This window comes from Odontomachus brunneus, unplaced genomic scaffold (assembly GCF_010583005.1).
Source record: "Odontomachus brunneus isolate Ranch 3 - 2012 unplaced genomic scaffold, Obru_v1 Obru_scaffold_199, whole genome shotgun sequence".
NCBI lineage: Eukaryota > Metazoa > Arthropoda > Insecta > Hymenoptera > Formicidae > Odontomachus > Odontomachus brunneus.
In genome coordinates, this window is record NW_022639649.1 from 302,946 (window position 1) to 322,929 (window position 19,984).

Here is a 19,984-nt window from a genome sequence, read left to right on the forward strand (position 1 = left end):
CTCAAGAATCTTCTTCATGTACGCAACAGTCTTGTGTCCTCCTTTGATATATTTAGTAGTCGCAAAGGGAGAAGAAGAGAGAAGAGAAGAGCAGATTGCATTTCTTAAATATTATAATTATTTGAATGCTTAAAGACCTTTGCACGTCAAAAAGTCTTAATCGTAACCGTAATTCCGTAAATTTCCAACACATATAATCAAATACAGCAACGCAAGTGAAAATTCGTAATCGTAAGGCTGTATATGAATGTTCACTTGCGTTGCTCTATCTGATTGTGTTGGAAATTTACGGAATTACGGTTACGGTTAACGCTTTTTTACGTGCAAAGGCGTTAAGGCTCTGTGCGGAAATCATAGTGGAGACCTCTTGCAGAGAGCCGCGAGATATCCAAAAGCATTTAACTTAACCTAACCTTCCTGCTATTGCATCCGCGCGAGCAATGAATTACAGTTAATGCACAAGCACATCCGTAACATGTTACGTTACGTTAAGTACTGACAATACAGTGGCCATACTTGTACGTAAAATTAAACATAAGTCAACGCACAAAGAAATCCGTAAACTTAACATGTACGGATGTTCTTATGCGGAGGCTCTTAAGCTAATATTACATGTGTCGTACGACAAGCTTGTCGGACGTTCTAATTGGCTGTCGGATAGAGAATTCTGGAGTAAAAGTTAGAGACCTTAGGAGAATTTTATCTATCAGCAATTATTGGTTCTTATTGTTAGATCTCTAAATCTAAACCAATTACATTGACGAATTGCTCGATAGTTGCACAACAGTTAAGCAATTTGTGTAGATTTAGGGATTTAACAGTAGGTACTAATAATCGTTGATTGCTCAATGTATCTTTTCAGAGATCAGAATCTCGAGACCGAGCATATCTTTAGGTTTGTTTTTCGTTCTTGCACTGCTGAACTGGTGCAATAAGTTAGAACGAGAAAAAATATACTTGTCTCCCTCTAAATTATTGCACCAGTTCAACAGTGCAGGGACAAAAAACAGACCCTTTAATTGTCGTGATCATTATCGGCGGTAATATATCGTACGCAGATAGCACGCATCTTCAAAAGACGTCTTGTGGACGTTCTGAGGCATCCTTATATCCTCAGGACGTCTCCAAAACGTCTCTGAAAGGTCTGTGTTGTTTGGGTAGATGAGTTCCCTAATAGCACAGATGTCCAGGGGACATCCTGCGAACGTCCTGAGGACATTCTTCGTCCTCAGGACGTCCTTAGGACGTCCTCAGAAGATCTTGTGCTGTCTGGGTTGTTTAGGTAGATTCGATCCAAGAAATATATATTGGCAGCTTTCTTTTACCATGTTTTTGTATTAGAAGCTTAATAACATTTTTCTTCGGCACTTGCGAAGCAATAAAAATATTGAATATTTTATATGAGAACGGATTGAACGAGTTAGAAAATTCAATATTATTTCAATATACTTTTCGCTTTGTTTCACGAGTAGTAAGACTATCATTTTTTCAAAATTAATACTATGACTATGGCTGTATATCGTATTGCCACTAGCAATTATTATACGACATTAAAAACGGGTTCAGCTTAAGATTTTCTTCGGAATCTTCGGAAAAAAAAGAAATATCTCAGGATCAATATTCTTGAAATTTTTGTGTATACGTATATAATTTTTTTTGCACAAATATCATATCATAAAATAACTGTGTAGCGAAACTTGTATATACGCAAAGAATTTCAAGGATATAGATTCTGGACATCGTCGGGAAATATTTCGGAAGGTGGGAATCAAAGTTATTAAGACAAAATTAACGCGAACAAAATATATTTGTGATATGATCCTGAATCTCTTTAAAAAAAAAACATGAAATGTGTTTTCTTTAGAGTTTGATAGATGGTTGTATCTTTTTTTTTGACAACTGGCACGAATCAAAACACTTCGAAGCTGCGCTCTTTAACCTAAATTTCAAACGCGAATCACATCGAGAAGAAAGAATTTAATTTACTGAATTGTGAAATTATAATTATGACGTGACACATCGCAATTATGAATTCCTGGTTTTTTCATTCCCTTAAAGCATTTTAATTGGTGGTTTATAATAATGATCGATTTAATAATATTTTTTCATTTAGGAGTATGTAAATATAACAATTGTATAGAGAGAGAACTGTCAATGCACATACAGAGTTTTTAGATCATTGTTGAAATATATAATAAAATTTGTTGAAATATATTTTGTTTATAACACAAGGTAGAAAGATAAAGTAACAGTCATCGCAATGTTTACATGGACAGGTGATGGTGCATCAATATTCTACAACTTTCTATAAAATATTATTACAAAAGTATTTTCTATGAATTGCTGTACATATTGTTTTCTACATACTTATAGCCACATGATTTAACTTTTTGATACTTATGTATATTAAAAATTGTGATTTATATAATTTAAATTATATATATGTATATAAATTCTGAATACTATAAACTAGCATATCTTTTGCAGTATTATTTGTGATCATTAGCAACATATTGACAACATCTCTTGAAGATATGTCATTGAGTAAAGAACAAGATGTTTTTGCAAATGTATTTGCTGCATGTGGCAGCTTTACAAATACACTGTATAAGGTATGTGATTGATATTCTGACTTCTATGCAAGTTTAACATTTTTTAATCTATAATGTATATTCTGTCATAGAGTTTACCAATGACTGATGGCAATGTTATAACTTCCCCGTTAAGCTTACATATGATATTGTCTCTGCTTGTCAATGGAGCTGATGGGACTACATTGGATGAATTGATGTCTGTTCTTCATCATAAAGATACATCTTCTGTGAACAATGAGTTTAAAGCCCTAATTCCTTTGTTGAATGTAAGAAACAAAATCAAATTCATCATTCTTGATATTTTTGAGAAACATGAATATGTATATATTTTAGAACATTGAAAACCTTGAGCTGCACATAGCAAACACAGCATATATTCAAGATAATTTCGAATTAGTGGCTGACTTTTTATCAATATGTACAAATGTCTTTGAATCCTCAATTTCAAGAGTGAACTTCAAGGATACTATACATGCCGCAGAAACTATCAATTCTTGGGTCGAAGAAGCAACGAATAAAAAGATATCAGATGTAATCTCTGCAGGTACAATGCTTGTCTAATTAGCGATTTGTACAGTAGAGTTGCTCAAATGTCTTTAAGATAACTACATATTTTGAATAGATGATATTGATGATGACACAAGAGTAGTGTTGGTAAATGCTATTTACTTTAAAAGTAAATGGCAGAAACCATTCGATCCGACGCTGACACAAAATCGCAAATTTCACATTTCCAAATCAGAAGCAAATCTTGTCCCGATGATGTTCCAGAAGTCAAGATATGTTATTGGCAAGATACAAGCTTGGCACACGAAATTTATCCAAATCCCGTACTTGGTAAGTGATAATCACGTATTTGGACAACTGAAAACTGAAACATTGAGCTTAAAAACGGTCAATGTTACAGAATAAAGATATCGTGATGACAATATTGTTACCTGATAAAGATGTGGAGCTGCAGAGCTTAGAGAATAATTTTGAATGGAAGACATTAGCGGAGGCACCCAGTTCTATTGAAGATGTCGAATTGTATCTACCAAAATTTAAATTCGAGCTTACCTTGAAACTGGAAGAACCTCTACGCAAGGTGCACGATCTGAAGAATAAACTATTGGCATGAAAATGTTTGATTATGATTGATGAAATTAAATTAAATGTTAAATGTTAAATATTATATACATAGGTTGGTTTGAAGACGATGTTTGAAAAGAGCGCGGACTTTGGACGTCTATCAAAAATTCCTTTAAAAGTGGGTAATGTGCTGCAGAAGGTCTTCATAGAAGTTAATGAGGAAGGCTCGGAGGCCGCTGCTGCAACAGGTAAGTTTGTAATTTATACAAAACTTCTCTAAGATAATATTATAACTGCTACAGTTTAACAAAATATTATTTATTATAGTTGTACAGATAAGGATGAAAAGGATGGTGCTTGTAACGGAGGAATTTGTAGTAGATCATCCATTCATGTTCGCTATCCAGCATCAGCCAAGTAAAATGCCTTTGTTTTTGGGAAGTGTACGAAAGATAGAATCTTCTCAAGAGAAAGATGAACTATAAATTTTATTTTTCTAATTTGGTCACAATTTGTAAAAAATTCTGAGGAATAAATAATATAAACTATTTGCTAATCAACATGTTTATGGCTATGAATCAATGTTTGGAGTCGTGCCATTTAAAAATAAAAAAGTCTTTGTTCTTTATATGTACATAAAAATGATGGTTATAAAATGCTTCTTAAATCATATTTATATATCTATGCAATATATATATAATATATCTATGCAATATATATATAATATATCTATGCATTTTGTGTGCTCTTATGAGCATTTTACAATAAGACAATGGCTGCGTTCAGCAGAGAACGCTGCTTTGCAACTGTTGTAAAATTCGTGAATCTAATTGGTATATGCTCTTGGATTCAACCAAAATTAAGAACATACTCCAATCAGATTCACGAATTTTACAACAGTTGCAAAGCAGCTTTTTCTGCTGAACGTAGCCATAGGCCCACATTCTTAATCCTCTTTTATCTATAAAAGTGCCTCTAAAAGAGGCTTGAGCTACCTGAGAAGCTACATTTAAAGCACTTTTATCGATAAAAAAGAATTCATAGGCCAGAATATAGGCCTATGACCGGTATTCATAGGCTGCGTTCCGAAATTCACTGCCAGTACTGAAATTCTATAATATACGTTACATAAACTATAGATTTTCAGTACTGGCAGTGCATTTCGGAACGCAGCTATAGTCGGATCTTATAGCGAATTCGGTAGCTAACACTAGTGCGCACTGAGTGCGCGTTAAGGTTTGTTTACAGTACATTCTTATATTTAAGATCGTGTCTTAAATACATATTTAAAAACATTTTAGCTAATAAAATGATTTGTATGGATGTTGTACATATCATATTATGATTAAATATAATAACATACTATGAACAAGCCTTAGTGCACACTAGTGCAAGCAACCGAATTCGCTATTATAGGCCTGTTTTTTATAGTTGCACTGCTGAACTGGTGCAATATATTAAAGTGAGACAAATATACGTTTTCTCACTCTAACTTATTGCACTAGTTCAGCAGTGCAGCTATAAAGAACAGGCCTTATATTTAAGACAATCTTAAGATTATCTTCAGGTGATGTACGGATTATTTCATTGACTACGGAGTATCTAAAGATGAACTTAAGCAGCATTAAATACAAGACCCGACTATGAATACCGGCCTATGTCCATGAGTTCGCTGAACGCACCCATTATCTTTCATGAAGATGCCAGACGATGCAGCTCCACGATTGGCCATTCGTATTTCGAAATTCAACGGACTCAGCATCGATCAGAGCTCAAGTAATAAGACATTAAAAAGTATTTTACACTACAAATTATTTGATTCTAAGAATATCACGTTCATAATGTTGTTGTCGTTTATCGCCATGATGTAAGAAATAAAATGAAAAGTATCAGTCTTTCAATTAAAGGCTTTTAATTCCTAACTACGGCTATCTCGATTGATGACGCTAGAAACTTTTCGCAAAGTGCATTCAAGTTAGAAGATATGTCCATAAAATAACGCAATTGATCGAATAAATTTATTAAGTATTCCGCAGAACTTTTCTTTTGCTCAATAAATAACTGAAAATTAACATATCGTGTTATTAAGTAGGCAGTATATCGTGTTAATTGAATGGCTATTTATCAATTATTAGAGCAAAGGGAAAATTTCGCAGAATATTGTACAAATCTGCTCAATCGGTCGCGAGTGTTACTTTGTGCAGGCATCGTTTTATTTCAACATATTTTGCGAGAATTCGGAGTACGAATTTTCTCGTTTCGATGTTATAAATCAAGATGGTCGCGAGAGGGGAACAGGAGCCATAATGGCCAAATTTCGTACTTCCTTGTGTTGCCGCCATCAAAGATGGTGAACACTGGCGAACACCAAGCGGGAGTATTGTTGCGCGACAAACACGTTGAGGTCGTTCGCGGTGACAGAGTGTCGTCAGAAAATTTCCACGGTTCAATGTTCCTCGCTTTGCCCGAATTGTCTCTCATGTATTTGTCCGGATAAGTGCAATTCAATGTTCAAGTACCCAATTTGTGATTCGTTCAATTCATCATCGACATATAACCGTTACATGTGCGCGTTTAGATCCTCTGTTTCGTCTAGTGGACGTACGTTTTAGTGGAAAATAATCGCACCACGAGTATCATGGCGGGTTTGTTACACAAGGATGAGTACGAATCATGTGAGTGAATAATTTCATTCTTGTAACAAAACAGATATTCCAGAATGCGATTCTGCGACTCGTTAACGTTGCACAGGTATAATATATGTCAGAAAAGACGCGCAACGACACAGTGCTAGTGATATTGTCGTTAACAACAGTTAATGAGTTACAGGATCGCATTGTTTGCACCTTATCGCGTAGTTGTGAGAAGTATGTTTACTTCAATCGCGTTATCTTTGTGTGTCTGATTTCTATCTTAAAACAAACTTTTAGTTTAGCAAAGACTGAAAATTACATTCAGCAGAGCAAGCTGTTTTGCAATTGGTACAAAATTTGTGAATCTGATTAGTATAGGTCTTTGAATTCATATTGAAAGTGTACACTAATCAGACTCACAAATTTTACAATAGTTATAAAGTAGCTTTCTTTACTGAACATCGCAGTTGTATATTGTGTGTTTACCTTGGGTTTATTGTGTATCTGTTATTCCATGAAAACAGCAAGCTTGACGATGCATACTGGAAGCAGTAGTATAAGCTCAGACAGCGACATGAAGTTGGAGCCATCCAGTCCTACAGAGAAGTACACTTTCTCTCGTTGTGGCAGTACAGGCTCAGTCAACACACCGTCTTCCTCTGCTCATAATACAGGTAAGACCAATTTTCATGTATTGATCATCTAAACGATAACTGCTATGTGTGATGTTTAGAGGATGAGGATAGCGATAATAAAAACTCAACCATAAGCTACAAGGAGCGTAGGAGGGAAGCTCACACTCAAGCTGAGCAGAAGAGGCGGGATGCTATTAAGAAGGGCTACGATTCCCTGCAGGATTTGTTGCCGTCTAACCAGCGTAATGATTCCTCAGGCTATAAGATCTCCAAGGCTACTGTACTTCAGAAGTCCATCGATTACATACAGTATATGTTGCAACACAAGAAGAGGCAGGAGGAAAAACGGAAGTCACTGAGGAAGGACGTCGTTGGTCTGGGTATCATGTTGGCGAATTACGAGCAAATTGTTAAGGCGCATCAAACGCAGCCGAGCCACGCGGAAATGCGGATCTCAGATGAGATGAAGTTTCAAGTGGTAATTATATCTGGCGTCTATGTTTTCTCTTCTCAATGTTGCGGCAATTAATTAATTTGTAATGTTGTATTGCAGTTCCAGGCAATAATGGAACGACTCTTCCATTCGTTTAACGACATTTCTGTAGCCAATTTCGGAGAATTATCCGCTTACGTGTTCAGCTGGTTGGAAGAGCACTGTAAACCGCAGGTAAAGACTTTTTCGATTCTTTAATTCTTTTTTCCGATTCTTTGATTTAATATAAAAGGGGATATCAGGAAATATTCTTTTGTCTGGCATAGCAATATTGTATAAATTTATGTCTAATAATGTTGAACATTACAAATATCTGAGAAGAAAGTTAAAGTTAAGTTAAAGTTAAGTTGAATTTGAAACTACTTAAAGAGTATTACCTGTTGTTTTGTACCCCTGAGATTAATTTGTTAAAATTTCTTGAATGTTGAACAACAAAGGCTTTTTTTGATTGAGTTTTAGTTGTAGCAAAGAAATAATTATTTTTAAATTTAGCAGCAAATATAATTGTATTATATACGTCAATTTTTACGCTTACACTTTATGAAATATTATATCCAGTGGATTACAAACTAGTAAACATATTTATTATAACTATTTCCTCAGACTCTACGCGATGTAGTAATTTCCGTGCTACAACAGCTCAACACCAGTCAAATCAGCTAGTCGATTGCATCTGTGAACGAGATACAATATGTCGCACAATATGTTACCCTAAAGGGTATATCAAATCTATATACTTTCGTAAAGAATATATGGCGTGTTCCATATAAAAAGAAGAAGCGATGCCAAGATTATAAATCAGAGCATACGTTCGTTTTTCCTTTTTTTATCTATAATTGTTAGCACAACTTCAGAGGGGGAGGACGCGAGAGATAAATCCGAGATAAAGATCCAAGAATCCAAGTCGGAAAACTCGAAGTGAGAAACGTCGATGATTCTCTCGCTGTGTATGTTCTGTGGTTTAGGTGGAAACGTAAGCTTTAGCGAGACATTATCGGGATTATATCGTGTCGAGTGTGGAACATATGTGATAGTTGTTTTATCATAATGTTGGCATCGTGCATTGTTCGTTACGCAAACGCCGCTTGTGCGTCCTGTAATATCTAATACATACAGAACACTACCATAGCTGCGAACTCTGGTCAGATTGGAATCGAGTTTTCTTCGGCGGAATTTTGATTGATTGCCAATCGCCTGTCGCAACTCTTTTTGCATAATTTCACTATAAATATCTCTATAATATTTCTCTGAATTTAGATATCTTCCAAGTCACAGTTTCCCATGGAATTGAACGAGGAACAAAGTTTCCTATGTCTATTCGTACTTCTTGCAATTCGCAACAATTCCGAAATTTCCAGACGCAACATGTAATGCATTTTCGGCGGCGGTGGGTTGAGACACCCTGTGTACAGTCGGATCTTTATGATCGACTCAGCAGATATTTAGATCAATCATAGACGAAGTTACCAGAGAAGAGATACATGCACGTCGCGTGCGTTACGGGTATGTAATGACTGCATGGGGAATACAAATGAAAGTTTATTTTATATACAGCTGCGAAAAGTAAAGAGAAAGGAAGAGAGATTAAATACATTGGTACTGCCAACGCGCGGCGTAGGGATCTCCTCGGGTCGCCATCGGCGACGCCGATACCGATGTTGAATATTTTTGTCAGATCTTTTATTACGCATACGTCGCGTCAACAAACGACGGTGTACAGTGTGTATGTATATGTGTAGAGAGATGTATCTGATTATGTACATAACAGATTTGTATAACATATATTTACAATGAACAAATGTGTACGATTAAGCTCATATATATCTTCAACGTTGTATCCCATGTTATGATCGATATTTCTTTTGGCAATTTCCATTAGGAATATCCCAGTTCTCTTCTTCTCCTGAATATCCTCTTCATCTACTCTATTCTGTTTCAACTTATTCTTATTTTACACTGTGTAGCATAGGATGCGCATTGCTTTAGCGATCAGGATTATTATTGCGTCGTAAAGAAAGAAAGAGTTCGTTTAAACCTTCTCAGATTCCGTCGGCATACTCTCTCCTTGCGTGAGGTCGTTCAACGGTATCGCGTCTGATTTTCCTTGATTAGGATTGTCGTACTCCCGTTGTTGATTCTGCTGACGCCGTCGTTTGAACCTGTCCTCTGGCCGGCAGCACAAATCCCGGAAAATGCACACGTAGCAGGTCAGCAGCGCGGTTATCATCATCAAACCGCCGATCGCGAGAATGACGACCAGCATAATGGAAATTACGTCGTCCATCTTATCACGCTGCTCCAACGCTGGGCGGATACTGTAACGAAAATTGGTTTGATTAATAAATATTATCTCTAAATTAATATTGTCTGGTTAATAAATATTGTTTGGAAGTTTTCAAAGAAACATTTTTCCGGTTTTATCGAGAACTCAAGTTAGGCGGAGAGCAATGATGTTTGTGTTTTAATTATTGTGAAATATTTGTTCTTTAATTTTATTTTATCCGTTGAACAAGGCATATTTCCAAGTTTATGGATTTTACGGTGTAAAAGTAATATCTAACTTTGTTCTAATATAATATTCTTTTGTCTTTTTTTAACAGCTAAATAAAACTTGGCCGAATGCAGTATTGTTACTCTTGATATGTGCGCTTTTCAGATAATGAAATTTGTTGAAACTTAAGAGATTTATATATTTCTGTTGACTGAGTGATGTTCAATTCTTTTAAGAATGTTCATACATATTTATTCAAATTATTTAAATTTTTTAACACGCGTTTTAATTTCTTTTTGTAGCATTTTTCGACTCCACATCCTTAACAACTGCGAAAGCAATTCCTTGACCTTCCCTGATGTCTAGGATCTATAGCTTAAAATAAATGGACTGATAAGGAGGAGAGATTCGACTCGAATAAATTATTTTCGTCATTATAAAGAACATATTCTGGTCTCGTTGTGTCTCGCGTTAAAGCAGGTGGGAATTGGCTTTTAGATTCACCGTACGAATACTATCGGATAATCCGATTTATTCGTTACGGATCACGTACTCAAAAGCTCACTCGCGACGATAATGGAGATCTTGAGTGCGGACAGGTGGGAACGCGCGACACAGAGAAAGAAGAGTCGCGTCAATTTTGTGTTTAATGAGATTACTATTTTCGCGAAAAGTCGTGTCACGCGCGTGGCATGCAACAGAATTAAATTAATTATAGATGACGACCGACCAGAAAATTCAACAGTGCTTTTATTTAACATAGCTACGAGTCGAGGCGATTATTTGTCGGAATTGTCGGAGCTTAATAATTAATTATCGTTTCTACGCCGTTCCCTCGACACTTTTATTCCGTTATTAATTTTAAACAGAACATTTTTCGCGTAAAAGCACCGTTGCTCAATTTCTCCATTAATATGTAAATAAAAGAGCGCAACGAGTGTCGAGTTCTTCGATGAAGAAACATTGAAAAACGTAACACACTATTTTGTTCTACATTTTCCATATATATTTTTCTCTTTTTTTGCATGCAGAATCATCTACTCTTCTTCCTCATTCCTTCCATCAGTCATTGCGAGATATCCTGTGTCTGCGGTTCGATTCCCGCACACGTTAAATCATCGGCAGATTGATCACGACCGCCGAAGTTTTTACTTCTTTTGGTAACACGTCGCGGAAGTGAATACGAGCGAGAAATAGGATGGCTGACGACGAAAATCGAGCAAAAGGGGCGAGAGTAATTCCATCGCTCATCTTTGCTCGCTGCGACGCGCTCACATCGCCTCCTCTTTTTTATGCGAACGTGACATCTCGTAAAGTACAAGATATCTCCGCTCGATCAAGCGATTATCTGCGTCTCCACTCGCGGCGGCTTTCAGTCTGGATACATTCCCCGTCTGCCGTCCCGTTCCTGCCATTCCTGATGGGGAAACGTCGAGATGCGCCGAAGCAGAAAGCAAGGTAATCGACAAAACAACATTTTAATTCAAGCGAATGCCGGGGGATACTAATTTAGTTTCGCTACGTTCTTACACTGAAGCGAAGCTCTTAATCCCTTCGGAGAGAACGCGATACGTTTGCATACATTTATATTATTTCAAAGAGGTGCACGCTAGTTACCGTATAACGAAACAAGAGCTTAAATTATTCTACTCGGTCGCATTCTAAAACATCTTTTTTGAGAAAGATTTTTACTGAAAATCTATAGTTCACGTTTCATATACTATGAACTTTCAATAAAATTTTCCTCAAAAAGGATATTTTGGAATGCGATCTCAAGGTATATCCTTCAACGATAGCATATCGTCAATCTACTGATTCTAATTTTTGAGGAAATTGGAATACTCATTTCATTTGATTTATATATCTCGTCGATTGAAATTCGCTTCAATATATAGTACATTCATACTCACATAAGAGAGTTGAATTTATTTGTTTATGAAGCAAAAATTTTGACTTGCTCTGTTTCATGTTGCATTAAAAAATTTTTCAATACAGAAAAGAGATCCAAGAAAAACTGACTTCGAATTGTAGCTGTCAGATTCGACTATTGTTGTTTGGCCGCCCACTGAAGGGTTGGCTGCATCGTATAGGGATTTCCGCGTATCTGTCGATCTCGCGCGTATTTCGAGTGCTATTGGTTTTATTCGGCGCGCACTGTCCCGTTCATCGCTCCGCTGTGCTCTCGAACAAATAGAGAATTGTGACAGTTTGTCGTCACGTCGATAACACGCGCGCGTTTCCTACCGCTTTACACGACTTCCGAATTAGTTCAGCGTCACATGTCACACATCGGTTTCTCACCTCTGTGACGTCGCTTGTGCGAAAATTAACGAAGGTTCGTGCAACACACAGGGCGAGAGCGGACAGTTACGAAACGCGTGCGCGTGTGTCGATGGTCGCGCGCTTTTTTTTTTATTGACCTAGTAACCTTTAGTAAGAGTGGGGAAAGACTCATCAAGGACTGGCGACGTCTTTAAGCAGTTTTCATCAACCGCTCTCCTACAAAAACAAGCATGTAGAGCCGCAGTTAGGCTGATAAAAGCGTTTTCGTATTCCCGGCTTGTAGGAGTGTTTTTAGAAGCGTGGAGGATCAACATTCACATTGTGCCAGGCAGTATTCTCTGTGTAGGGTACGTCACGTTTACGAGGGCTTCCGACCCGTCATCCCTTCATATGAGTCCTTCACCTCCCTCGCTGAAGCCGCTGAATTTCCCCATAAATATCGACCTCCTCCAAAGGCAATAAAAGCGACCTCACGTAGCACGTGGAGTACGTTCCCTCCGTCGTTCACGTGACTGAGAGTTGCTTTACATCCTCTCTGGCAATAATTTATATACGTAGAAATACTGATTTCCTCCGAATCGAAAACAATATCTAACTGGCATAAATATTTTACGAGATCCACGTCGCCACGTCGCGCCCTTTATGCGCGATATGAACGTACACACGCAAGACACACGGCGTATCTAATACATAATGAATGAAACGAAACGCGAGTGTGTATAATAGATACTAAGAGAGAGAAAGAGAGAAACAGAAGGAAGAGAGAAGAGGAGGGAGGAAGAAAAAGAGAGAGTCGAATAGTACGAAAGAAGATAATAAAAGTAATCTAGCGTGGAGGAAAATTGTGTGAATCTCAATCGCAGTCAGATGGGTCAGTCGAGACGCAAAGATAAAAAAAAATTCAACAATCATTTGTAGTCGTACTCGTGTATGTATATCGATAATAATAAATCAGCAGAAAGAAGATTGGAGTAATGGCACATTTTCTGAATGTGCGGATACAAAAAATGTGGAACGCTTCACGATTTTGCGTGTCATCCTTGCGCAGGGGCCATGCTAATCTTCTCTGTATCGTTCCAATTTTAGTATATGTACTGCCGAAGCAAGTACGATAGTCTTTTCCAACGAAATTCCTTATATACCAAGCAACGCGCACGAGTGTGCTATCGAGTGAGCTCACTCAGGCAATGCGCCAGCTAGTGGTAAACACGTGCATTTTTGCATGGCTGACAGTAGTACGAACATAAAATTAGGTTTACATGTAACACACACACACACATACACATACATATCCGCTAGAAGTTTCCATCTCCCAAGCTTTCGTTTCATTATGTTTTTTTTTTTTATTATTCCACTTTGTCTTCTTTTTCTCGAATACTATTCGCTTCATAGTGTTGTTCTGTTATCTTCTTTTATTATTATCTCGTCGATATTTTCCAGTAGCGTTTGCGAGAAAATATTTTGTGTTTACGTTTATGTCGATACTATCCTCGCGACCCTTGCAAGATGAGAGGCGACGTTGTACGATAAATATCAGATGTAAAGCTATCAATAGACATCCTCGGGATATTTTCCGCGATTTTATGTTGTATTCACAGATACTCCTACCTGCCGTGCCGTTACTCCTGTTTCTTTCAGTCACGCTATTTTTATCTACCGCGGAGAATTGATGATATTGGAGAAAATTGCTATATAGAACGCGTTACTCTAGCTTGTAATAGCTTCAATTAACACCGGCACAATGCAAGTACTTAGCTGCTCTTAATGCTCTTGGCATTGAAAATGAGCCACGCTCGAGATAAGCGAGCAAACGACCTTCGACGTAATTTCTACACTGAGGGGAAAGATATCTAAAGAATAAAAATATTCGGTGGGCATTGTATATTTATATACACACTAATTCCTTAATCAGTAGCCTTAAGTAAATAAATATTATTAGTATCCATCGAATAAATATTTTTAAAATTTTTAGATATTTTTTCTCTCAGTGTATCCGAGGAAGTTTTAGCTACCTTTTAGACAATAACAATGACACATATAAATATAGATATAAACATAGATAAAAATCTTAAAAATGATTTATGTTTATATTTATAAAAAGTTTATCTCAACTAGCGATCATCGAATTATTTTCCTCTCACCTACGTGCTACAGTGATATCGGAGGGCTTCCGTTTTTCTTCATCCCCTTTCAGTACGACTCATGGACGCGGAATGTCCGATTCGCGCGCGTCATCAAGCTTCGCCTTGCTCTCGTTCACTCTGGCAAATTGAATGCCGTCGTATTTCTGTTGTCCGACATCTCAAAGCGTCGTGTTAAGCCCACATCAATCCGTCGGCGCGGCAATCAATTCCATTTTAATGCCACTTTTTGAAGCTGTCTTCATGTCGAAATAACCCATTCACGGAGTAGATTCATGAGAGAGGAGAGGAACTCGATGTAGTATCAGAAAGGAGTGTCTCTCAGATTCTCACGAACTTCATTTAATTTACTTGGACGCTTCTTGCCGCGATCACTCAACGTCCTTGTTAATTGCGACACTTAGGCAAGTCTCTCCTCGAGTCTTTCCCTTCACGATCTTCGCGCGCACTAATTGCAAAGTGAAATGACATAACTTTCCAATTTGGAACGAAGTTTAGAAACTCCGGTGTATTAAACTTGCGCGGTTTGATGTTTGCACAACAATTAAGTTCTATAAGTTATCCCGTCAGTAGAGTTGCGCCCATCATGTCGTTGATGTATCACCGCGAATCGCCGATTGTTGCTTAACGATAAACGCAACGGAGAAAAGGAGAGTCTCGCAGTATTTCGTTGCTTGCAACGCGAGAGTCGCGTGCGAACTGTGATAGAGAGCGGCTCATCGTGGTGCGCATCCTCACGAAGTACCGCTGTCCTCCTACCCTTCTTTCCTTCTATCGTCCTTCCACCCATTCCTACGCAATGTGTAGGGATCTTTGACGGAAGGAATTGTTCGTGACGCGAGAAATGTTTAAAGCGTCCTTTCTGGTCTCTCGCTACACTCGATATAAATCAATCGTATTCGGGTAGTTGCTCTCTCATTGCAAATGTTCTAAGGAAGTACGTCACTCTTTTTCATCTCAGTTTCCCCATATGTTGTTTTAACCGTTTCTCTTAAAAGCAAAATCGTGTAATTTTTTTAACGCAGAAAATAGCAAATTCGGTAGAAAGTAAATTTTCTTTGTCTAAAATATGATAAATGGCATGTACACTGAAAGATAAAACATATTTTTACTTAAATCTACATTTAAATCTTACATTTTCTCATTTAAGTAGAATAAACGATTATGTTTCCAAGAAATTACTCTCTTAAAGTGCATCAGTAAATATATTGGGAGTACAAATTAGTTCGATCCGTTTTTTTGTGGTCAAAAATGCATTTATTTCAGAACAAAATGAATTAACAGATTAATCAAAGTATTGTCCATCGCTGGCTACTACTTTTTCCCACCTCTCAGGCAATTTTCGAATTCCATCTCGAAAAAATGTCTCGTCTTTTGAGGCGATCCAAGTTAGGAGCCAATTTTCGATTTCTGCGAAAGAAGTGAACCGGTGACCTGCCAAATCGTGCTGCATCCGTCGGAACAACCAGTAATCAGAAGGAGCAATGTCCGGCGAATACGGCGGGTGCGGTAAAATATCCCACTTGAGCGTTCCCAAATAATTTTTTACGACTTTTGCGACATGAGGCCGAGCGTTATCATGCAGAAGAATAACTTTGTTATGTCTTTGCTCGTATTTCGGCCGTTTTTCTCGTAATGCACGGCTTAAACGAATCAATGAAGCGTAACTCCCAATGATTCTGCAACCTCCTCTTGCGTTTGACTCGGATCTTCATCGAGTAATGCCTCCAATTCTTTGTCTTCGAATTTTTTTGGCTGTCCAGAGCGAGGCTTGTCTTCAACGCTGAAATCATCATTCTTGAAACGTCGAAACCATTCCCTACATGATTTATCAGTTGGAGCATTGTCACCATAAACTTCTACAAGCATTCGATGCGCTTCAGCTGTACTTTTCTTCCAATTAAAGCAGAAAACTAAAACCTCCCGCAAATGTTGCTGTAGTTAACACAAAATTTGACATATTCAACATAGTAAAAAACAGAGGTTTTGTATGAAACTCAAAGCGATATAAACTGAATATTATTGATAGATGTCTAACCTCTCTGAAATCACCGAAATCAGCTGTCACTATGAAACATTCATAACAGCCAGAGCCATTTTTTGAAAATGGACCGAATTAATTTGTACTCCCAATATTATATCAGTAATATATCAGTAAATATATTATATCAGTAATATATCAGTAAATATATATTTCTGATTGAATCAGTAAAAGGACTTATCCACAATAATCAGTGAATATATACTGGTTTTCAATAAAATTCCATTTTACTGCTTCATCTTATTTCTCACTGACTTCCAGTGGAAATAAGATTTTCCTGCAAAATCTGTAATGGATAAATCTGTCATGCGTTATACACTTGGGGAAAATGAAGTCTGGAATACAACTTGCTGGACCGCAGGGGACGTTATCTCCTTCTATTTCCCTTTCAATTGGAAACGATTGCCGACGTAATCAATTTATTTGTCGCCGCTGCGAGCGTTTCCCCGTTCGGAGTTTTCGATTAACTGCCATGTGAAAACTTTCGGATTAGTTTTCCCCACAACGCGATAACATTGTTGCTCGCTCCACTCGGCACGCAATCGAAGCGATTTCTCTTTTCTCTCTCTCTTTCTCTCTCTCTCTCTCTCTCTCTCTCTTTTTTAATCCTTTGGGGTTTCTTCGCGCGGGATATCGTTTGTCACTCGCTCAATGAGGCGTGTCTCTTCTTCTCCTGTTCCCTGCAATTTCCAGCTGCGCTGGATTTCCAAATGCGACGAGACCGAGTCTCTCCTGGGTGGAATTTCCAGTTAAGTGTCTCCGAAAGTAGCAAGGCCGAGATTAGGATTTGGTCCACAGCGGCTGAGAATCCAGGCCGGGGGAAAAGGCGACAAAACGGTCTGCGATCTCTGAGTAACGACTTAGACTCCCACGTCGAAAATATATAAGGAAAATGAGAAAGACGTCGCGTAATTTGAAAGGTCGCGCAATTTAGGAGAGAAATAAGAGCAAGATTATAACGTCGCAATTTAGAGCAGACGTGCTGATCGGAGTCGGAAACTTGGGATCGGACGCGCGAAGATCGCGTCGACGAATGTCCGGCCGTCATTGTCTCGATTTACTTTGAATCTTCGCCAGCTGCGCGACTCGCACAGCCCTCTCTTTCTTTCATACATGCTTACCTTTTCGTATCACGTTAAAATACTCTCTAAATTTCTTGGAGTGGAGACTCACTCGAAAAGGAACGAAAAGTGGCAATAATTTTACTCGAGGCGATGGTGAAAATACTACCATGCAAAATCGCCAAAGTGAATGCTTTATTCTAAGCTTAGGGTGAATTTTGACTTCATATGAGCGAATGCTTCAATCAATTAGAGTAAGTATGTTCCTGTGACAATGCAACTCATCAGATTCACTCTTCAATTTTGGGTGAAAATATTCACTCAACGATTTAGAGTAGAAAATATCCATATGAATGAAGAATTACTCGAATTCGGATAACTCGATAGTCACTCTGCATTTCGAGTTGCAAATTTCACCCCAAGAAATTTTGAGAATTGCGGCGAATTTCGGTGGCATGTCACGTAAAAAAACTTAAAAAAACGGTGATGACTTAAGCGACACGGGATTATACGTCGCGAACAAGTGTCGCAAATTGCTGAACAAATATTAGAGCGTATTTATGCTCGCGAACAAGAACGAATAAACCGCGAACGCACGCCGCGCACATCGCGCTCACATAATACACTTCATCAGTTTGTGCTTGATGGAAGTGTGTAAAGGCGTCGCCATACGCGCATTGTCAGCCGCAAATTATTAACGAGGACCGCGGCGGACGTGTGGCGAATTTCGAGGATCGCCGTTTCGCAACGGGATCACGTAGAATACTTGCGCACGTCCCACGAGTAGAAAAGATGTCTTCTTCGGAGCTCTCTTCGTTTATTACAGGGAACCGAATAAATTCTCGCTTGCGACTCCCGTAGGTCGTGCCGAATCACAAGAGCTCGACGAACGTGCCGTTTCGATTCCGCGGAAGCTTTCCCCTCCGATAATGAGGAGAAAGAAAAACAGAAGGAGATGATGATGATGATGATGATGATTATGATGATGATGATGATGAAGAAGAAATAGATTCCCGAGTCCTTAGACGCTCGGCATCCGGAAATCGGACGCAAATTAAATTAACAACTGCTCGGCGCGTAGGAAATTACTTTCGCATAATAACGCGAATTATTAACTCGTGTCATCCCCCTCCTCCTCCATCTCTCGCTTTTCTCGTTTCGTCCGCTTCCGTTTTCTCCCCGCGATCTAGATGCAGCATGCGCGCGCGTTCCTACCGTCCTTTCGCACAGTAATATCTCGAGGTAAATCAAGCGACTCTTCGAGCAACGCCCGATCGAGCGCGGTCTGATTTGAGTGGCGTTATCTCCTCGATTGCAATAAAAATCCTCTCGTCGCTGCGTACAAATGAAATTGGAGTCGTGGAAAGAGGCTCTGCTCTTAGTTCTGATGACTCAACGTTTCTTATTTCCTAAGATTCATGCTATCGACTATTCCAACATATACTGTAGTAACTAAGTTGCTTCGCTGTTTACCGAGACGCTGTTTACCGAGACGCTGTGTATCGAGAGGGGGGGCGGGAGAGGGTTAAGAGATTAATTAAATCACAAGATACACGCCGAGGTATCCTTTAGGACGGGCTGAGAGCCTCTTTCAGGATATTGTTGAACTCTATCAGTTCCTTCCTCAATTTCTGCACATCCGTTTCCTCCACTTCCCTCTCGTGCTGCCGGAAGTAACGTTGTACTATTTGCGCCATAACTTCCGCGAAATAATCGTCCTTCTCTTCCTGTAGGTCCTCCTGTAAAACCAAACGAATTTAAATGTATTTACATTGTCTTCATCCATTCGTTAGAAACAATAGACACTTTTTAATAGGAACTAGGAGACACTTTTTCATCATGTTGCTTTGTAAATGCAAGATTCTACTTTGCATATTTTGCTGTTAAAGCTCCTGACTATTCGCTGCCATATTCGATCGTGATATTACTCTTTTAAAGGGATGCTGAAGCTGATAACTTTACCGACATTTTTCTGCAAAGTTTACGCCGTATTAGTTACACAGAATTACAAATGCAATGAAAGTATGTGCAAAAATAAATAGGAGTATTGTTTAATATATGACGAAAACGAACCAAAAATTTTTAATATAAAATCTCAAGCTGTCAGTTAGCGTAATATTTGCCTAATCCAAAATTTCCGCAGCTTGTACATATCGAAAATGTGCTCCAAACAGAAAAATTTTGAAGAACATTACTCTACCTTCGCATCTGCACTTGGAAGCTTAAGAATATCGAAAAAATTTGCAGAAAGATTTTTATTATATGGTTAGATTTTCCGTTGAATATAACAAAGCAACACACATTCATGTAAGTTCTGTATGTACAAGAAATATGAAAAGGATAGCGTGATTATGTTAGCAACGATCGTTTCTGCATTATCGACATTGTTCGAGTTTGTCATAGATTCCAGCGTCCCCTTAAGATATATTAATTAAAAAGTTAATTATGCAAAGACACACACACACACACACACACACACACATACACACACACACACACACACACACACACACACACACACGCACGCACGCACGCACGCAC

General features: G+C 38.2%; 4 protein-coding genes and 1 non-coding gene across 9 annotated transcripts in view; 2 read left to right on the top strand and 3 right to left on the bottom strand.

Moving 5' to 3' along the window:
- Nucleotides 1-842: 842 nt before the first annotated feature.
- Nucleotides 843-4,231, top strand: LOC116852010 (leukocyte elastase inhibitor-like). 4 transcript variants are annotated; one of them, XM_032831965.1, is made up of 9 exons: nt 1,531-1,761; nt 2,114-2,276; nt 2,488-2,612; nt 2,684-2,860; nt 2,928-3,138; nt 3,217-3,431; nt 3,502-3,681; nt 3,778-3,913; nt 3,993-4,231. In XM_032831965.1, the coding sequence occupies exons 2-9, from the start codon at nt 2,261-2,263 to the stop codon at nt 4,148-4,150; spliced, it is 1,218 nt and encodes a 405-aa protein (XP_032687856.1). In that variant the 5' UTR covers nt 1,531-1,761; nt 2,114-2,260; the 3' UTR covers nt 4,151-4,231. The 4 variants fall into 4 exon arrangements, with proteins under 4 accessions (XP_032687858.1, XP_032687856.1, XP_032687857.1 ...); XM_032831967.1 differs by lacking the exons at nt 1,531-1,761; nt 2,114-2,276 and adding an exon at nt 843-895; XM_032831966.1 differs by lacking the exon at nt 2,114-2,276 and having other exon boundaries at nt 1,532-1,761.
- A 1,708-nt stretch (nt 4,232-5,939) lies between these two features.
- LOC116852008 (max-like protein X) lies at nt 5,940-9,238 on the top strand. Its single transcript, XM_032831961.1, has 5 exons — nt 5,940-6,340; nt 6,823-6,972; nt 7,032-7,411; nt 7,487-7,600; nt 8,030-9,238. Exons 1-5 carry the CDS (start codon nt 6,304-6,306, stop codon nt 8,087-8,089), a joined length of 741 nt encoding a protein of 246 aa, XP_032687852.1. The 5' UTR covers nt 5,940-6,303; the 3' UTR covers nt 8,090-9,238.
- A 3-nt stretch (nt 9,239-9,241) lies between these two features.
- LOC116852009 lies at nt 9,242-15,447 on the bottom strand. 2 transcript variants are annotated; one of them, XM_032831962.1, is made up of 3 exons: nt 14,342-15,447; nt 9,462-9,741; nt 9,242-9,382 (listed from the first exon to the last, which is right to left on the bottom strand). In XM_032831962.1, the coding sequence occupies exons 2-3, from the start codon at nt 9,708-9,710 to the stop codon at nt 9,362-9,364; spliced, it is 270 nt and encodes an 89-aa protein (XP_032687853.1). In that variant the 5' UTR covers nt 9,711-9,741; nt 14,342-15,447; the 3' UTR covers nt 9,242-9,361. The 2 variants fall into 2 exon arrangements, with proteins under 2 accessions (XP_032687853.1, XP_032687854.1); XM_032831963.1 differs by lacking the exon at nt 9,242-9,382 and having other exon boundaries at nt 9,408-9,741.
- LOC116852034 lies at nt 13,204-13,310 on the bottom strand. Its single transcript, XR_004379680.1, has one exon. It is a non-coding gene; the product is annotated as a U6 spliceosomal RNA (small nuclear RNA).
- Nucleotides 15,448-16,594: 1,147 nt separating the features above from the next.
- The window catches only part of LOC116852002 (short transient receptor potential channel 4-like), an 11,884-nt gene continuing 8,494 nt past the window's right edge, over nt 16,595-19,984 (bottom strand). Inside the window, 1 exon segment of the mRNA XM_032831954.1 lies at nt 16,595-19,184. Coding sequence (XP_032687845.1) covers nt 19,012-19,184 — 173 coding nt within the window. The 3' untranslated portion in view covers nt 16,595-19,011.